The 17,066-nt window shown below is 41.7% G+C and overlaps 1 protein-coding gene across 1 annotated transcript in view; it reads left to right on the plus strand.

Annotated features, from left to right (window-relative positions):
• Positions 1-13,796, plus strand: part of REDIC1 (regulator of DNA class I crossover intermediates 1) — an 84,320-nt gene extending 70,524 nt beyond the window's left edge. The window contains 1 exon segment of the mRNA XM_088480248.1: positions 12,710-13,796. Within this exon segment, the coding sequence (XP_088336374.1) occupies positions 12,710-13,150 (441 nt within the window). The 3' untranslated portion in view covers positions 13,151-13,796.
• The last annotated feature ends 3,270 nt before the right edge of the window (positions 13,797-17,066 follow it).

Genomic DNA, 17,066 nt, shown 5'->3' on the forward strand with positions numbered 1-17,066 from the left:
TTAATTTGTGCGGGAAACTAAACACTATTTATGGCTTGGGGCGTCTCGAGTCGAGGTGGCGTTTGTTGATTGTTGGAGGTTACGTTGGTCGGAGTTGATTGTTGGCGGGTTTTGGAGTTGGCGTTGGTGGTAGTTGTTTTTGTTTGCTAAATTTGTTTAATTTTTTTCCGTTCGCATTTTTTCTCGTGGTTTTGTTTTTGGCATTTCTTTATTTGGTAAGTTTTTGGCAGTCTAACTTTTGTTCGATTTGTGTCTCCTTCTTTTCCTGATTTTTTGAACGTTAATTTTTCGTAATTTCATCTTTGTTAGGTATTTTTTTGGCTCTGCCCCAACGACCTTTTGATCCGGAAACTTATGTATTATCTATTGGTAAGTTTATTTTTTCACTTGGTTATTAAATGTTCATGTTTGTATTTACGCAACTTTGTTTGACCTTACACTTGTAACCTTTGTTTTTATTAGTCAGAAATGTTTCTAAAATTTCGTGTTTTTCTATCTGCGTATTTTTGTACTTGTATTTGCGAACTAATTAGCGCATTTTTAACTGTTTCTATTGTGACTGGTATTTGTGAACTAATTAGCGCATTTTTAACTGTTTCTATTGTGACTGGTATTTGCGAACTAATTAGCGCATTTGTAACTGTTTCTATTATGACTGGTATTTGCGAACTAATTAGCGCATTTTTAACTGTTTCTATTGTGACTGGTATTTGCGAACTAATTAGCGCATTTTTAACTGCTTATTTAGACCCGTTAAATTGGTTGTGTTTTCCCTTTAGCATTTGTTGATTACATTTGGCCCCAATTTGAGGTAGTCTGCGCAATGTCGTTTTGCTCTTTGGGCAAATGTGTGTTTCTCCCCTTTTATGTTTTGTCTTGCACCCAATTTTGAAACAGAAATGCCCAGCATAAATTGTTGTATTTTTATATTGTGATTATTTACAGTTTGCACGTATCATGACAATACCCTGGCATGTAAGCATCAATGGATGGTATCATCAAACTAAGTAAAAATCTATGTATTTGTGGGGTTAAAAAGCCTTACATTCAAATCTTGCCATTTCAGGTTGATCTGGGTCGGATTGTTCTGGCCATGCTCCCGGAAGCCGACCAACCTCAATCTCGTCCCAGGCGTAGGCATCGTAGGCGTGCAAGGCCCCAGATATTTCGAACACGTGTCACCCTTTTTGGAATGCCCGATGATGAGGTTTTAAGACGCTACCGTCTTCCTCCCAAAATCATCATAGACACTCTCTCATTAATAGAGAGTGATCTTGAGCGGCAAATTGACAGTCCTGCAGCAATACCACCACTTACGCAATTTATGGCGGTGTTACATTTCTGTGCCTCAGGATCATTTCAAACAACGGTGGGAATAGTGGTGGGCATCTCACATTCCTCCTTTTCCCGGATCCTGAGGGCAGTGATGGGGGCACTTTTCAAGCATCTCCATGATTTTATTCAAATGCCTTTGGATATGGGTGCCCTTAGTGTGGCCAAGGCCAATTTTTACCAAATAGCTGGCTTCCCACACATCATAGGGGTTGTGAATGGTACTCACATACCACTTCAGCCTCCAGCACGGCTGGAGGCCATATTTCGCAACCGTAAACACTATCACTCCCTGAATGTAATGGTGGTATGTGATGCCTCCCTCCAGATCCTGTCCCTGAATGCAAAATTACCAGGAAGTGCATATGACTCATTCGTCATCCGGCAATCAGGGATATGGCACAAATTAAACAACCTACAAGCTGGTGATGCGTGGCTTCTGGGTAAGTGGAGACCTTTAGTACATAACAATGTTAAGCTTGATACACAGTGATCCTGATGTTGTCACTTCTTTTTCACAGGAGACAGTGGCTACCCTTGCACGCCCTGGCTGCTCACTCTTTATTTGGCTCCCACACCAGGGCCACAAAGTAATTTTAATGCCGCACTTACAGCCACCAGGCAAGTGGTGGAGCGCTGTATCGGCCTTTTAAAAGGCCGATTCAGATGCCTCCACCGCTCTGGTGGCGAGCTCATGTATTTGCCGGATATGGTTTCTAAAATTGTGGTCCTGTGTGGGATATTTCACAACATTGCCATAAGGAGTGGTGTCCCAATGCAGCCAGAGGATGCCTTACCTGAGGATGGCCCCCCCGAGGTTGGTCGGAGGTCAGTATGTGGGGGCGCCATACGCGATAATGTGGTGGCCAGATATTTTAGGTAATTATTGGCAAAACAACAGTGTTTAGACACAATGTGGTACGGATTGTTTGAGAACATCTAATTATTTTTTTTATTTTCTCCATCTTCTGTTTGTTTTCATAATCTTTGGGACTCCAACGATGACTACTTCCTGCTACCCTAAAAAAACCTTCATGTGGAAACTTTGGGAATATATTATGGAACCCATATTGCAACGCCACATTTGTTGAATCATGTTGGCATGGTCCTTCGTCAACCAGTTCGTGATTTTTTGTGTGATTTTTTAAAGTTTTTTGTATGTGTTGTATTTATGATTATCACTGTGTGTTTTGTTTGTGAGTGAACACTGTTATTTTAGTTATGTTGTGAATAAATGTCTTGAGAGTGTAATTTTGTACCTTTTTTTGCCCATTACAAGCAAGTGTAACCAGGTTCACACACGTTACATTTGCCTAAGGGGTAAGCCTGTAATGACGCAAGTTGAGCTAAAATGTAAGATGTTTTCTGGGTCCAAACCAACACCCAAAGGAATCCTGTACAATCAGTTGGCTTCGTAATATCGGCCTAAGCAGCTTGCCCCCCAAATAGGAACATGTAAAATGTAGTAATATATAATTTGTACAACACCAAAAAAGGCCAATCAGATTGTTACTGTTAGGTGTTTCTTGTGCCTGTTTTGCTATAAAATACAACACACAATCTTAGTGACAATAATTGCAAATCCTTGCTGGAAGAGTCTACTTATGTCAGTGTAAACAATCTCTGATTTGAAAACAAGGAATGAGACAGAACGTTAAGTTTAAAATATTAATTTATTTATCTTTTGTAAAAAAAAAAACTAAAACTGGTTCCTAAGGAGGACCGACATATGGTCAAGGACCACAAGCAGGCCGATGACGTGTTCCCGCATACGCCCCACACAGCCGGCTAATTCAGCCATACGCCTCTGTTCCTCTGTGGGTTAGAAAAGTGTGGGGATTAATACATCAATAATGAAACCAACCACATTAAAAAACAAGCCAAACCAAGCTACCCAAAAATGTAAATATTGTGGCCCAAAGCAGAATTACACCGAAAAAACCAAGCCCCCCAAAATGGTCTACCCCAAAATTACAAGTCCAAAAATCAGATTCAGACAGGTGTGATATATGTATGGTGAAATCAGCAGTAACAGGTAAAGACAACCCGAAAACTCCCAAAAATTCGGCATAAAAACACAAAAAAAGGAACGACACATGATTACATCCAAACAGTTTTTGCCAAAAAATAAAACACCATACCGCTCAAAATAACGGCCGCTCCTGAAGCCACTCCCTCGTCCTCCTCGGAGGTGCCTCCATTCCCGAAAGAGCTTGGCGGGGTGATTTGGGATTCAGGGGAGGGGGTAGTTAGAAGAGGGGTGGTTGGAGGAGAGGGGGAATTGGGATGGAGGGGAAGGAGCCCCGAAATATCCTCCACAGGGTCTGGGGAGGAAGGGGAAATAGGGGAATTTGGGGGTGTGGAGGGTTGGCTTGGGGTTGGGGAGAGTGGGCGAGAGCGCCGTCTTGGATGGCGATGACGACGTAGTCTTCGTTGTGCCCCTAAAAGATGAGAAACAAATTGTGGTTAGTTTCAACCAAAACGGAGTAAAACACTAATTTATGACAACACAAATCTGAAAACATGGCCATGCAGATATGAGTACAATGAATAAATAGGACATACATGAAAACATGGCCATGCAGATATGAGTACAATGAATAAATAGGACATACATGAAAACATGGCCATGCAGATATGAGTACAATGAATAAATAGGACATACATGAAAACATGGCCATGCAGATATGAGTACAATGAATAAATAGGACATACATGAAAACATGGCAATGCTTATATGAGTACAATGAATAAATAGGACATACATGAAAACATGCACACGCAGTTAGGGCCACAAAGATAAACATGAAAACCACAGTCCCAAAAACTTACTTTCAGCGATCTGCATGCGAAAGCATGCCAGCAAGCGGGGCGTCCGCCGTTGCAGGTCCGACCACCTGCGCTCCAGCTGGCCGATCTGGCGGCGTGAGCCGAAGGAACGCAGGCGGCCACGTACCTCCGCATATGCGGAACGCTTCTCGCGATTTGTGATGGGTGGAGGCTGGCTGGTGATCCGCCTATCCATCACCTCGGTTAACACCAGCAGCTCGCGCCTGGTGAATGCCGAGGCTCTCATGATGGCAATGGTGTATTTGTTAAAAATCATTTTTAATAAAGACCCGAAATTAAATTTGATTGGCTAATGTATTTGGGTAATTAACAGGACTAATTCTATTGGTTAGTGTATGAGTCATGTGTTCGACAGGGCCAGAAATCTCTTGAGAGTTTTGATAGGCTTGATGCAGTGACATGCATAAGCAAATTTTAAAAATAAATGAACCCAGGAAAATATGCGTGGTTAAAAACAAATAAAACAATTGTTTAATTGGCTCTAACATGTATTTTGACAAATAAAAGCGAATGTTTAAGCCGTACGTATTCTGCGAGTAAACACAAACACGGACAAGATTATAGTTTATTGCATTGTGAAAAAACAAACAAAAAAAAAAACAATTAAGCTAATTGATATATTGATTGGCATGATACGATTGAGGGAGGTAGGCAGAAAAAAGGAGCAGGTAATCGGAATCTGACAGTCCCACTTCCGGTTTGTACTTGTGCGTGCGTTCCCTTCAAGCCACTTCGGGGATGTACGCTCGCTATTTGGCACGCTCGTTAGTTAGAGGAGGGGTCGGTAGAGTTTGGGGAGGATGTTTGGCTGCGTTAGAAAATACGAGCGAGTGCTTGAATTTACATATTTTTTTTACGTACGCAGAACGTACGGACGGCCACTTGCGTCCGGGTCTGAATGAGGGCCTAAGTTTTTATTTTATTTTGGAGTGCACCAATTAATATAATATTTTACTCCCTTTTTTCTTTTCAACATAGTCAAACCACAATTATCCTGTGTCAGGATATTTGCATACATTAGATAAATTTTTATGTATTTTGCATACATTAGATACATTTTTATGCATTTTAAAATATATTTTCATAGGAAGTTTATTACCATATTATTAATCTGCCATTAGTATACCAGTGTTCTCAGAACTTTTTTAATTCCAGGCGGCATTATGAGGAAGCTGGCGAGTGCATGCACTAAAACCCTAGATGAAGTGTGCAAAGAGTGCAGTCTGTAATTACCAAACCTCAATCTTCATCCTCTACCTGCCTTTGGGACTGTCTGTCCATGTGCTGTGAACTCTCTGCCGGTAGGGGTGGAGGCAGTGGCGTATCTATAAAGGGTGCAGTGTGTGCGGGGCAACCAGGCCCCCGGGTCCAGTGGGGCCCCGTACCGCACACCCTGCACCCATATTTTTTTTTAACTTACCTGTATGTGGTCCCGCGTCGGGTGTCGGCGCTGCTCAGAACACAGGAAAATGTCCGCCGCGGACATTTTTCCGGTGTTCTACGCATGCGCAGTAGACTCCGGGCACACTCTAGTGCCCAGAGTCTACAGAACGCCAGAAAATGGCCGCTGTGACCATTTTTTCTGCGCATGCGCAGTAGACTCTGGGCACGCTCTAGTGCCCGGAGTCTACTAATGCTCCGGTGGCTGGTCAGTCGCGTCAGTTGGCTGCCGGCCACCGGGGGGAGAGGAGGGGGCCCCGCACGGGGAGTGTGCTGTGAACGCTTTGCCAGTCGTCATCCTCCTTTTGACAGGGACGTCTATGTGCAGTGCTGTGTAAGCCCTGCCGACTGTGCTGGATGGTCAAGAAAAGAGCCCATCAAAAAGAACCTTGGCAAGAACACTGAGTATCCATTAAAACACCTTCAATTCTATTGTGTTATACATAAGGCTTTACCTCTTGTGTAAAAGTCAGTCAGCTGCATGACCTCTGCAGAGCCCGAAGACTGTCAATTGGAAAAAACTCTGTGTAGCAGCAACACTACACAGCTACATCTGCTATTTAGTTAAAGTATAAGGACAGTGCTTGGAAGCAGCATCAGCGCTCATTAACCCCGTGGCTGCCAGCTATGCAGTACATAATTTGCAATAATCCTTAGCTGCTTCTGTATCCTCCAGTGTTTTGATCCCTGCATTCTGTTTTCGTCAGTGTCCAAATTCCTGCACTATCTGTATCCTCAAGTGTCCTAATCACTGCACTCTCTGTATCCATCAGTGTCATGACAGGCCTCTCAGCCGAGTGGTCTGGCTACTTCACTGCTCTCTCAGTTGGCTGGAAGGTTAACAGGATTTACTGGCATTATGGTCCCTTTTCTCCCCAGCTAGTTTGTACCATAAAGCACTGCAGAAGATGCGTCCAAGTCACATTTATAACTTGAACAAAGTAAAGCTGGGTACACATTAGACAACATGATGCAACGTACGACATATTGTGCGGTCTGTACACACCGCACAGTGTGAACGACCAAGTGACATGTTGTTCAACAGCCACATCTAGTAGCATGTGGTATTTCAGCAAATTGACAGTTTGAGCATGCATGCAGCCCAATCTGTTGTCCATAGCGGGTACACATTTGCTGTTGTGAACGGTATGTCGGCCCGATCCGCCAGATTGGGCAACATATCATCGAATGTGTACCCACCTTAAGGAGTATAATAGGGTCTGTGAGTGAACACGTTTGAATGGTCTGCGTTCTTCAAGTCCCTGCAGTTAATGGCACACAAGGGGAAAGTTGGTGGGCAAAGGGTCTTCTAAGAAAATCTGTTGGACATTGGACTGTGGGTTTTAGAGATAGGGGAGTAATGAATGGGCAATGAATGATTGAATGGTAATTGGAAATGTTAGATGTCTGAGATATGTTGGTACAGATTGGGAGGTAAGCACTAAATCAGAGATGGAAGCTTAATCTGAGCAAGAGTCATAATTGGGAGATGCAAAACAAATGATGGGAACTGACTAGAAATTTACAAAGCCGAAAGGGAGTTGAGATGTGAGACTTGAAGTTGTATCACAGCTGTGGCAATTTAGATGTTTCAGTTTAGTGAACGTTTCTGGTGACGGATGGCCTCATTTATCATCAAGTAATAAAACTTGTTGCGTATGATCATGGTGATCCAGCCAATTAGCTCCCAACTGCCATCTGTTTGAACAATTGCAGTTGGGAGCTGATTGGCTGGAGCACCATTTATCATATGCAACGAGTTTTATCACTCATTGTGAATGATAAAACTCACCGATAAATAGGCCCCATAGTGAGAAAATTCTTTAAAATAAGTGGGATGTTTGTAACAATTTCAGAGTGCGATGTAGGAACCGAGTGGAATGGATGTAGGAACTCAGGGCCTGATTCAGAGATGTACAGAATTGCTGATATATTTACACAGTTGAGCAATTATTGGTAAACTGCATGCATCAAGGTACATTACCGTAGTCGCTTGCAGCAACTTTTTAATCGCAGTGTGAATAACAGAAAGTTCAGGGGAGGTAACGGGGAGTAGCAGCAAAAAATATAGGGGGTGTCAACTATTTTTGGGGAGTACTACAGTCTGTCTCCAATCCCGTATGTAGGTAAAGGGGCTCCAGCATCTCAGTTCCCAAATCCATTCTGAGTTGCCATAGGGCTACTCAGAGCTGCGATACTCGAATGATTTGCAACCAATGCTGTGTATTTGTATGCTTGGATCTGCAAAGCCGCAGGTGGGCATCTCAATACATTCATCAGCATCTGTGACATTTGCTAATTTCGCACAGCAGCTGCGTATGGGTTCGCAACTGTGATGGCATTAGCATACATTCCCCACATCTATTGCACTCCGTATCCATCCCACTCACTCCCACATTGCACTCCAACATTCATCGCACTGAGCCACTAGAACTACTCAATAGACAGAACCATCCTTTTCAATTGCCAAAACTATTGCACTCCATCCATTGTTCAGTTAACAACTCCACCTCATTCTAAAGGCGGGTATCCACTACCCCATTAAAATGAGCGATTGAACGATAACTTTATCGTTCAATTGTTCACAGATCGGCCATGAAAATGTCGAAAATGACCAGCGATGCGCGCTCCCGCTGGTCATTTTTTACATCTATCATTGCCTGAACATGCTGGTAAATCTGCTGATAATGACAGATTGCCCATGTTCAGGGATTAGGGAGGGTGCCTGCACTGAAGGACTGATCGTTCAGTATAGGCACAGCACAAACTGTGAATCGACTGCACGATTATAATGTCAGAATCATGCAGTCGTTTCACAGTCTGCTAGTGGATGTGCCCTATTCCGGTTTAGATCCAACCTTATTCCTCACATTTCATTTCTTACCAACTAAGTTTTTCAGTAGTCTCTGCACATACTCTCCATTTACCACTCACCACTCATAAAGCACCCATCTCAAAGACAATTTTTATCTAGCAATGTGTACCATCATCTTATCACCTATTGTAGTATTTTGTTATTTCCAGTATCCCAGTAATTCCCCAGTTTCCACACATTACTCCCTTGTCACAGTCATTAAATCTAACTCAATTTCAGTATCTCACCAACTATGTTCATACCAGACCAAAGTCAGCGGACACAACTTCCCTTTTACTTAATTGCCACATACGTATGTGCAGACTGAGGGCCTGATTCAGAGCCAGACGCTCTTTCAGAGCGCTCGCTCTGAATCAGTGCCCCGCCTCTCTTTTTTTAGAACGGCCTCCTGGCCGCTCGCATAGCTGTGGGTGACCACCCACAGCTATAGCGAGCAGCCAAAAAGACCATCGCAACCATCTGGCTTGCGACGAGACCCTTGTGGTAGGGTCTCATCTGCCGCAATCCCTGGAGTGCTTTTGGCTCTATCAGAGCCAAAAGCACTCCCACTGACATCGCTTGTGATGTCAGTGGGGGCCGGCCCCAGACGGTAGGCGTTCCCATGGGAATGCCTCCGTCTGGCCAGGCACGCCCACCAAAGGGGGCGTGCTGTCACTCACCATCGACAGCACGCCCCCTTTGTAGCGAGATCAATAGTGACGGCTTGCCCGTCGCTATCCGGGTCTCGCGCATGCGCACTATTGAGCCGGGTCCGTCAGGCACATGCGCACTGGCCCAACATTGACCCGCTTGCGAGCGGGTCTGAATCAGGCCCTGAGTGAAGTGAATGTGGGGGACTATATTTTGTGTTACCTTGCTGCTCCTAGCAGGAGCTTCTGCTCTTATGAATACAGTCATTCAATGTGGTTGGTTTCCATCCTTCAGAAATTGAGTGAACATTTGTGATATGCGGAGTTATACAGTACTTTATTCATATAAGAGATTTTAATCATGTATCTTTTTACTTTAACTACTACACTATGGTATCTCTTGGTGGTTTTTGTGCTATGCTTCAATTCTAGATTTATTGAAAACAAATAAGGTTCATTCTCAGTCAGTGGTTCTCAACCCTTAAGTTTTCCCAACATATCATGTTTGGAGGATTTCTGTCTGTAAAAGCAGGTGGGAAATTACAGATGGTGGTTAGCATTGCAAAGCCAATTTCTGTATCAACTACAGATTTGTCTTCATACATCTAACCTCCTTGCGCGTTAAACAGCCCTTCTAGTCACGCCATGCCGTGGCGTGACTTGGTAGCGCCGAGCGTCTTTCCGTGCAACTTTTTACCTTCGATTGTGTCTTATTCACACAGCGATGTGAATAGGACGCACAAGCATCTTCTGCTGATTACAATTATATGCAACATGCCTATGTTCTGTTTGCGAATGCGGGTGCATCTGCATGCGAAGTGCTACGTTACAGTGTCACAGCCACTGACACTGTAATGTAGCATTTTGTATGCAGATACACCCGCAGTTTCGACTAGGTACTGAGAGACCCGGTCAAAAGTGTGAGCATATTTCGGGACCTTCAAATCTCTCAAAGCACAGGGTAGTTGTCCCCAGCTCCTTGTTCTGACACCGGATGGTCTTTTTGGACCAATCCTAAACCTGCATCTGTGTATTCACAAATTCTGGATGGAGTCTATTAGTTCAGTTATAAATTCAATGGAACAGAAAGTTACATATAGATATTGAAGACTCTTCCATATTTCCATGTGGAAGACCCATCGCAGCCTCCTCAGAAGTTTCCTTTTACTTTGGGGGAGAGGGAGTGTTAAATTTCAAATCCAGCACTCCTTTTTAACTTGGCCACAGCCCTTAAAATTTCCACCAGGGTGATGGTGGTCATGGAATCTCTCTTACAATCCAAAGGGGTGATAATTAGGGGTATATTTACTGAAGTGCAGGTTTTTAGAAGTGGAGATGTTGCCCATAGCAGCCAATCAGATTCTAGCTATTATCTTTTTGAAGTTGATAGATAAATGTTAAGTAGAATCGCCACTTTTAAAAACCTGCACTTTAGTAAATTTACCCCTTGTCTCTGGATAATATCCTGGTCAAACCAATGATCCTCACTTGCACCTTGCAACAGTGACCCTGTAGCTATGTGGTTGGATGATGAATTACTCGAGCCTGTCTGATTCCAGTTTAGCATATGACATACTTGGGTCTCCTATTTGACTTTAGCTGCCAAAGAGAGTTTTCTCTGCTGGTAAAGAAAATTTCTCTTTGACGTTGGCTCTTTTGTTTCCAGAAGAAACGTCACTTCCTATCAATGTTCTTGAGTTGCATGCAACTGTGGGCCTGATTCAGACCCGCTCGCGAGCGCTGAGTGCTCGCAAGCGAGTCGATGGTGCCCTAGTGCGCATGCGCACGACGGAGGCTGCTCCGTCGTGCACATGCGCGAGACCAGGCTAGCGATGGGGAAGCCGTCGCTCCAGGTCTCGCACCAAAGGGGGGGCGTGCTGTCGATGTTGATTGACAGCACGCCCCCTTTGGTGGGCGTGCCGGGGGTGTGGCTGCCAGATGGTGTCGTTCCCATGGAACGTTGCAGTTCTGTAAGCCATATCATCAGCAAAGTGAGTGTCGGACTTGACAGCTTTGACTTATAGGTTCCTTATCTCATATTCCACCGGGATAGGCCATACTTCATACCAAGCCCTCAGATATGTTGCGATTTTTGTCTCAATCAGAAAATTGTCATTCTAGGTTTTATGTTAGATTAGTGCCATGGAATGTCCACTTGCATAACTTCTTGAATGTGTTCAGTTATGGATTGGGTCACAACTTATTCCACTAGGTCAGTCATCGCTTCTTGGGTGGAGCTGCATGTATCCTAGTGGAATAGGTGTGCCAAGTTGCAGTTTGGTCTTCCCTCCATACCTTTACAGAACTTTACATATTCAACATCTTAGTAGCGAAGAATTTTTAGATTTACCTAAATAATCCATTTGGTGAAGGCTGGCTGCGATCCTTCCCCAAGTTTTTCTTGGTCTGGTTGTTTAATTGTTTGTTACTAACAAAGACCATGAGAAGTACTAAACTGAAGTCCTTCCTGCAGAGGGGTATACAGGTGGAGATTACTACAACTATGTCCCTCAAATTAATTCCTATTATTTTATGTGTAATAATCACATTCAATATTAGGAAACAATATACCTTTTCAAACCTCTAATACAGTAGAAATAATTCCTCATTGTGTGTACAAATGATAAAATGAAATAAAAATCAGTTACACACTACTCTGTGCTTTCAGTAGCAGAGTGCTTGCAAACAGTCAACTGCAAGCATTTAGCTGGTGCTGGCGACCATCATAGTCATCCATTATTTGTCCCTGACCAGTTGCAAACAATGTCTTCATTCGGTGTAAATAAGTTTCTAACCTTGTGTGCATCTGTTTCCAATTGCATGGATACACCCTTAATGTTCCTGGTCTATGTTCAAACAACTACTACTTGTTTATCCCTAAATAAGCATGCCTAAGTTACAGAATCATGAAAATCTGCATGGGCGCTTTAACATGTTACCACTGTTCTCGGCTTACAGTGTCAATTCACGCAGTATATGCCAATTAACTGGCCTAGTAAGCACTCTACCACAGTCCCTTTGTATTTAAATATTCCAGCCAAAATACTTTAAAGAAACCTACTCTAGGTTCTACCTTTTCTCCCTCTCTAACTTGAAGTTTCCCCCAGAGGATAGGTGGCCAGATCCTGGGGCAGCAATCTCCCTGCTGCATCTGCTGCTGGAGCTCTATCGGACTTCCAAGAGGCAACAATCTCTTGGATTCATTTGAATACAGTAGGCGCTATTATAAGTCCATCCAGTGCAGTTGTAATACGGCTGCTGTATACATACTGTAGCAATGACTAAATGCCACTGCTTTGCTTAGAGGCTGATGTTGTGGCCATTCCACTCGAATCGCCATACCTTTCAACAATACACTTTTATATTCTGGTGCACAAGTGGAATACATAACAGATGCTATACTGTTGTTTTATAAATTATGCAATAAGCCATGTTACCTTTTTATAACTTTTTTTTTACATATATGTTACATGTTCTTAGTTTTAACATATGTAGTGAACGATCTAAAAATGTTTATTCAAAGAATGTTGTATTTTAAATAATAGATTCTTATTGTTACTATTGAACAACACATCTGTTGTAGGAATCAAACTATGAAGAGAAGGGAGAAATGACTTGTGAAGCGAATAGCAGAAAAGATTTTGACACTAAATTCAGTAAAAAACAAGCAGAATCAGAAATGGAAGCTGCACCACAATATTATATATATGGTAAATGTAAAAATGATACTGATGTTATGTTACCAAAAGAAGCCATTGGACATGTCAAGGAAATAAAAGCAAATATGTTTTCTTTGCAGTCCAGTAAATTACATGTAATGAAAATGGGAATGTTTGAAAAACAGGATCATAGGTCTCAAACTAACAACGATGTATGTAATAGTGGAAAATGTGACATGTCTATTCAGTGCACAATTGCACGGGAATGCAGATGTACAGTATGCTTTTCTGACTGCTATACTAATGCATTGGCAAATAATACTGCAAACAAAGACCACTAGGAGGCAGATCAGACCACAACATGAAATATTGAACATCTAATATGGTCAGTGCTACTATAAAGCAAATTTACTATTCAAATGAAATTCACCCCACACGTGCAAAGTACTGTTATATTTATGAAGCTGTGGTTATTTAAGGTAGGCTTGATTAGCTTTGTGTTGCATTAAACACACTTGAAGTAATATAATTGATTCCAAAATTATCACCATGACACAAAAGTAATGTTTTTCACCATATGTTTGAGAGTAGTGGTAACATCTGGATTAATGAGAATCACTTGCATTACTGCAGTTAACTGTACACTCTTTGTTAGTTCTGATTTCAAGTTTGGAGATGCATTAATGTATCTTGGTGTAGTATTTTATTTTTCTACTTTCAAGGTCTTGTTTACACAATGTCCACATTTCTATGTTTTGTTATTCTTCCACCTTTTTGCTCCTATGGGCCAAATTAAATAACCAGTGATGTGTGAGAGTCGTCAGGATTCCCGGAAAGATAGTCATTTGATTTAAGTGGCTCCCACAAATTATGCGCTATTAAATTTGGCCCAATGTGTCATTCTATCTAGCATGTTATATTTCACTCTCTTGTGATAATTATTTTGCAATTCATTTGTAGAACACGTAGTAAGAAATTAATCAAATATTTATTTGTATGATATTACTAATATCATTACAGCTCACAGAAAGGCTGTATCTTTGTGCACTGTGTTGAGTGATAGACAACATTATATATACTATGTCAATCTTACAATATGAGGTTCTCTCATAGTTTGAGATGCTTATTATTTTTAAGATCAATTTAATCTATAATCTTAGTTTGACATTTTAAAGAATGGCTTCAGATACTATCTGTATTATAATAAATGAAGGCAAAACTCTACTGAAGAATTGTTCGGCTAATTTTTAAAAAGTGTACCTTAGAAATGTGACTGGATGTTTCACTATGCCGTTTTTATTTTATTTTTTCAAAATGTCAGTGTATTTAATAAATATATACAGTTTCAATTGTTAATTGTAACTATACTTGATTTTTTTTTATAATAGACTTTATTTAATTTGCTCATACCATGTCAGTGTCAAATTTGGCCAGACATTCTGACATTTCACTCCTCCAGTAGTTCAGATGCTGGCTAAAGAAGTAAATTATAAAGATTTGCATATCTACCTGGAATTAATTTGTGAGTTAAAAGATAACCACAGAGGTGACAATAGGAATCAATTTATTCACCAGTTTATCTTTCAAACCTGATTAAATCCAGTTGGTCGACTTCCGTTGATCTGCATTACGGGGATTGAGGTTGATATTAGTTGAAAGATCATCTGCCATGGTGCTCTGCATCCTAATTGCTATTCCCTCCCCTGGGACCAGCCACAAATGCATTATACCTCATAACATAGATCTGTTTCTTCCTCTAACTTCAATTTTTAATTTTATCTATACCCTTTATGCTCAAACCAGTGGTGTCAGATTACACCATTATAAATGCAACATGAGAAAATCACCAAGAAGATGGAGAAGCAAAATGGAGTGGCATAAAATGAGTAAGTAAATAAACAGCCAAATACTTCATAGCACGAGGTGTGAATATTAAACAACAAGACTATACTTAAAAAATAAACCATACTGCATGAGTTAAAAGACAGTGGGGAAACATTGATCTCTGACTATTCCAAAACATTTTTGCAAGTTTCACCCCTCTTGCACAGATAGTTTGCTGTCACACAGCATTTGAAGAAGTTGTGTTTTTCCCTTGCATCGTAAAAAGGCTTAGATCAAAAGTAGAGCAATTTAAAAATTTTAGTTACGCCCACCAAATCTTTCCGTATGCTAACTGAGGCTTACGGGGCAGATTGTATGTCATCAGAGCCGGCCCTAGGCATAGGCAAAATAAGCAGCGGCACACCGCTGAGGTTGCAGGTGGCTGGGAGAGACTCTGCTCTGGTGAGCATGGCTTCCTTACTGGGGGCTATCATGATCAGAGCTCTCAGCTCTGATTGGGCAGCTCAAACATGCCGAGAAGCAGAGGCAATCAGTGGGGGTAGAGGGTAACAACAAAAATGGCTGCTGTAGGAGAGCTGCTGTGGATGCCCAGCAGCGGCTGCTCCTCCTTTCATGGGCCTTTGCAGATTCCAGCAGGCAGAGCGCCTGCACTGACTCCTCTCCCTAGAGCCTACCAGTGCCAGCCACCCTCACAAAGTGCAGCTCTGGGTGGACCCTCTGAACCGGACACGGTGCACAAAGCTTAATGTTGAATGCAACATTAAGTTTTGTGGTGCAATTATCTTCTAACTTGCCTAGGGCACAAAATTGGTAAGGGCTAGCTCTATGTCATGTGCACGTGTGTTTGAGTGGCACAAAAGGTTTAGTGACGGTCTTGAGGATATCGGAGATGAACGTTCCAGAAGGCCTTGCACAACAAAAACAAATGAAAATGTGGAAAAAAATGTAGATAATTGTTTGAATTCACCGTCGACTCTGCATACGCATGATAGCAAAAACAACAAACATCAACAAAGATGATGTTCGGCATGCTTTGTATCAAGGTCTTCACTTGACAAAAGTTGTGCTAAGATGGTTCCAAGGCTTGTCACTGCTGAGCAGAAAGAAAATCGAAAGCTAATTTGTACAGATATTTTGGAACAAACTCAAGCAGATTCTTATTTTTTTAGATAAAGTTATTACCTCTGATGAAACATGGATCTTCCAGTACGATCCTGAGACAAAACATCAGTCCATGCCCTAGAAACACCACCATCACTAAGAATGAAGAAAAAACTTCAAAGCAAATTCTAAGCCATGTTAATTGTTTTCTTTGATATCAAGGGTGTTATTTTGGAAGACTGGGTGCCAGAAGGCGCAACAGTTACTCAACATTACTACAAAAATGTCCTAGCAACTTTGCGGGAAAGAATCAGAAGAAAGATCCAGAGCTGTGGAAAAATGATTTCATCCTCCATCAGGACAGAGCACCAGCCCACACTGCTCTCTCTGTGACGCAGATTTTGGCCTAGAAACAGATTGCAGTGCTAGAACACCCTCCTTACTCACCAAACCTAGCACCATTTTACTTCTTTCTTTTCCCTAAAGTCTGATCTATACTCAAGGGAACCAGTTTTGCATCAGTTTCTGGCTTACAGGTACAGGTCAAGGAATGTCTAATCGAAAATATTTTAGCCGAATATGAATGTTTGACATTTCCACTCTCCAAGTATCTACATGTTGTATAATGTTGCAAATGTAGAAACCTTGTGACTGCAAATTTTATTTAGTTTAGAACATACAGTATGTGCCGACTACTGTCTTTTATGGTTCTGCCTTAAGTATAGCATTGCATAATGCTAGTGTCCCTCAATGCTGAAAGGTCTCCATTTAAATTTAAAATACATCATAAAGCTTTTGTAGCCCTTTCAATAAACCTAATTGTGTGTAATGGGGCCCATACATCTGGGATCGATTGCCCCAATTCACCATTCTGCCGGGGTCAGGTAATCGGGGAAAGCCAACATATTGGACAATATCAATTCCCCGATTTTGACCATAATTTGGTCGGAATCAGTAAGTCAGGGATTTTTACATGTTAAATTTCTCCAATGCACTGATAGATGCACAGACATTGATGATCAGCGATCAATGTATTTGATTGCCAGTCGGCAGATAGGAAACGGGGAGTCGCGACATTGATGTATGGCCGACATAACTTAAAAGTATCAAATTTTGAAAGACTGACTATTTGAGGTCTGTTTGGTGATGGATTGTTGCTTGTAGAAGTGTATTACTGTTTGAAGTTTTGTGGTATATAGAAGTTTAAATGTAGAGAGCAACTCTGCACAGATAAATACTAGTGAATAAGTATTATATCAAAAACTATTCAGATCTACCCTTCAAAAATTATCTTTTTATGGTGTCATTCCAACTTCCATCATCATCATACAGGGT

This window comes from Taudactylus pleione, unplaced genomic scaffold (genome assembly GCF_031769625.1).
Source record: "Taudactylus pleione unplaced genomic scaffold, aTauple2 ptg000251l, whole genome shotgun sequence".
Classification (NCBI taxonomy): Eukaryota; Metazoa; Chordata; class Amphibia; order Anura; family Myobatrachidae; genus Taudactylus; species Taudactylus pleione.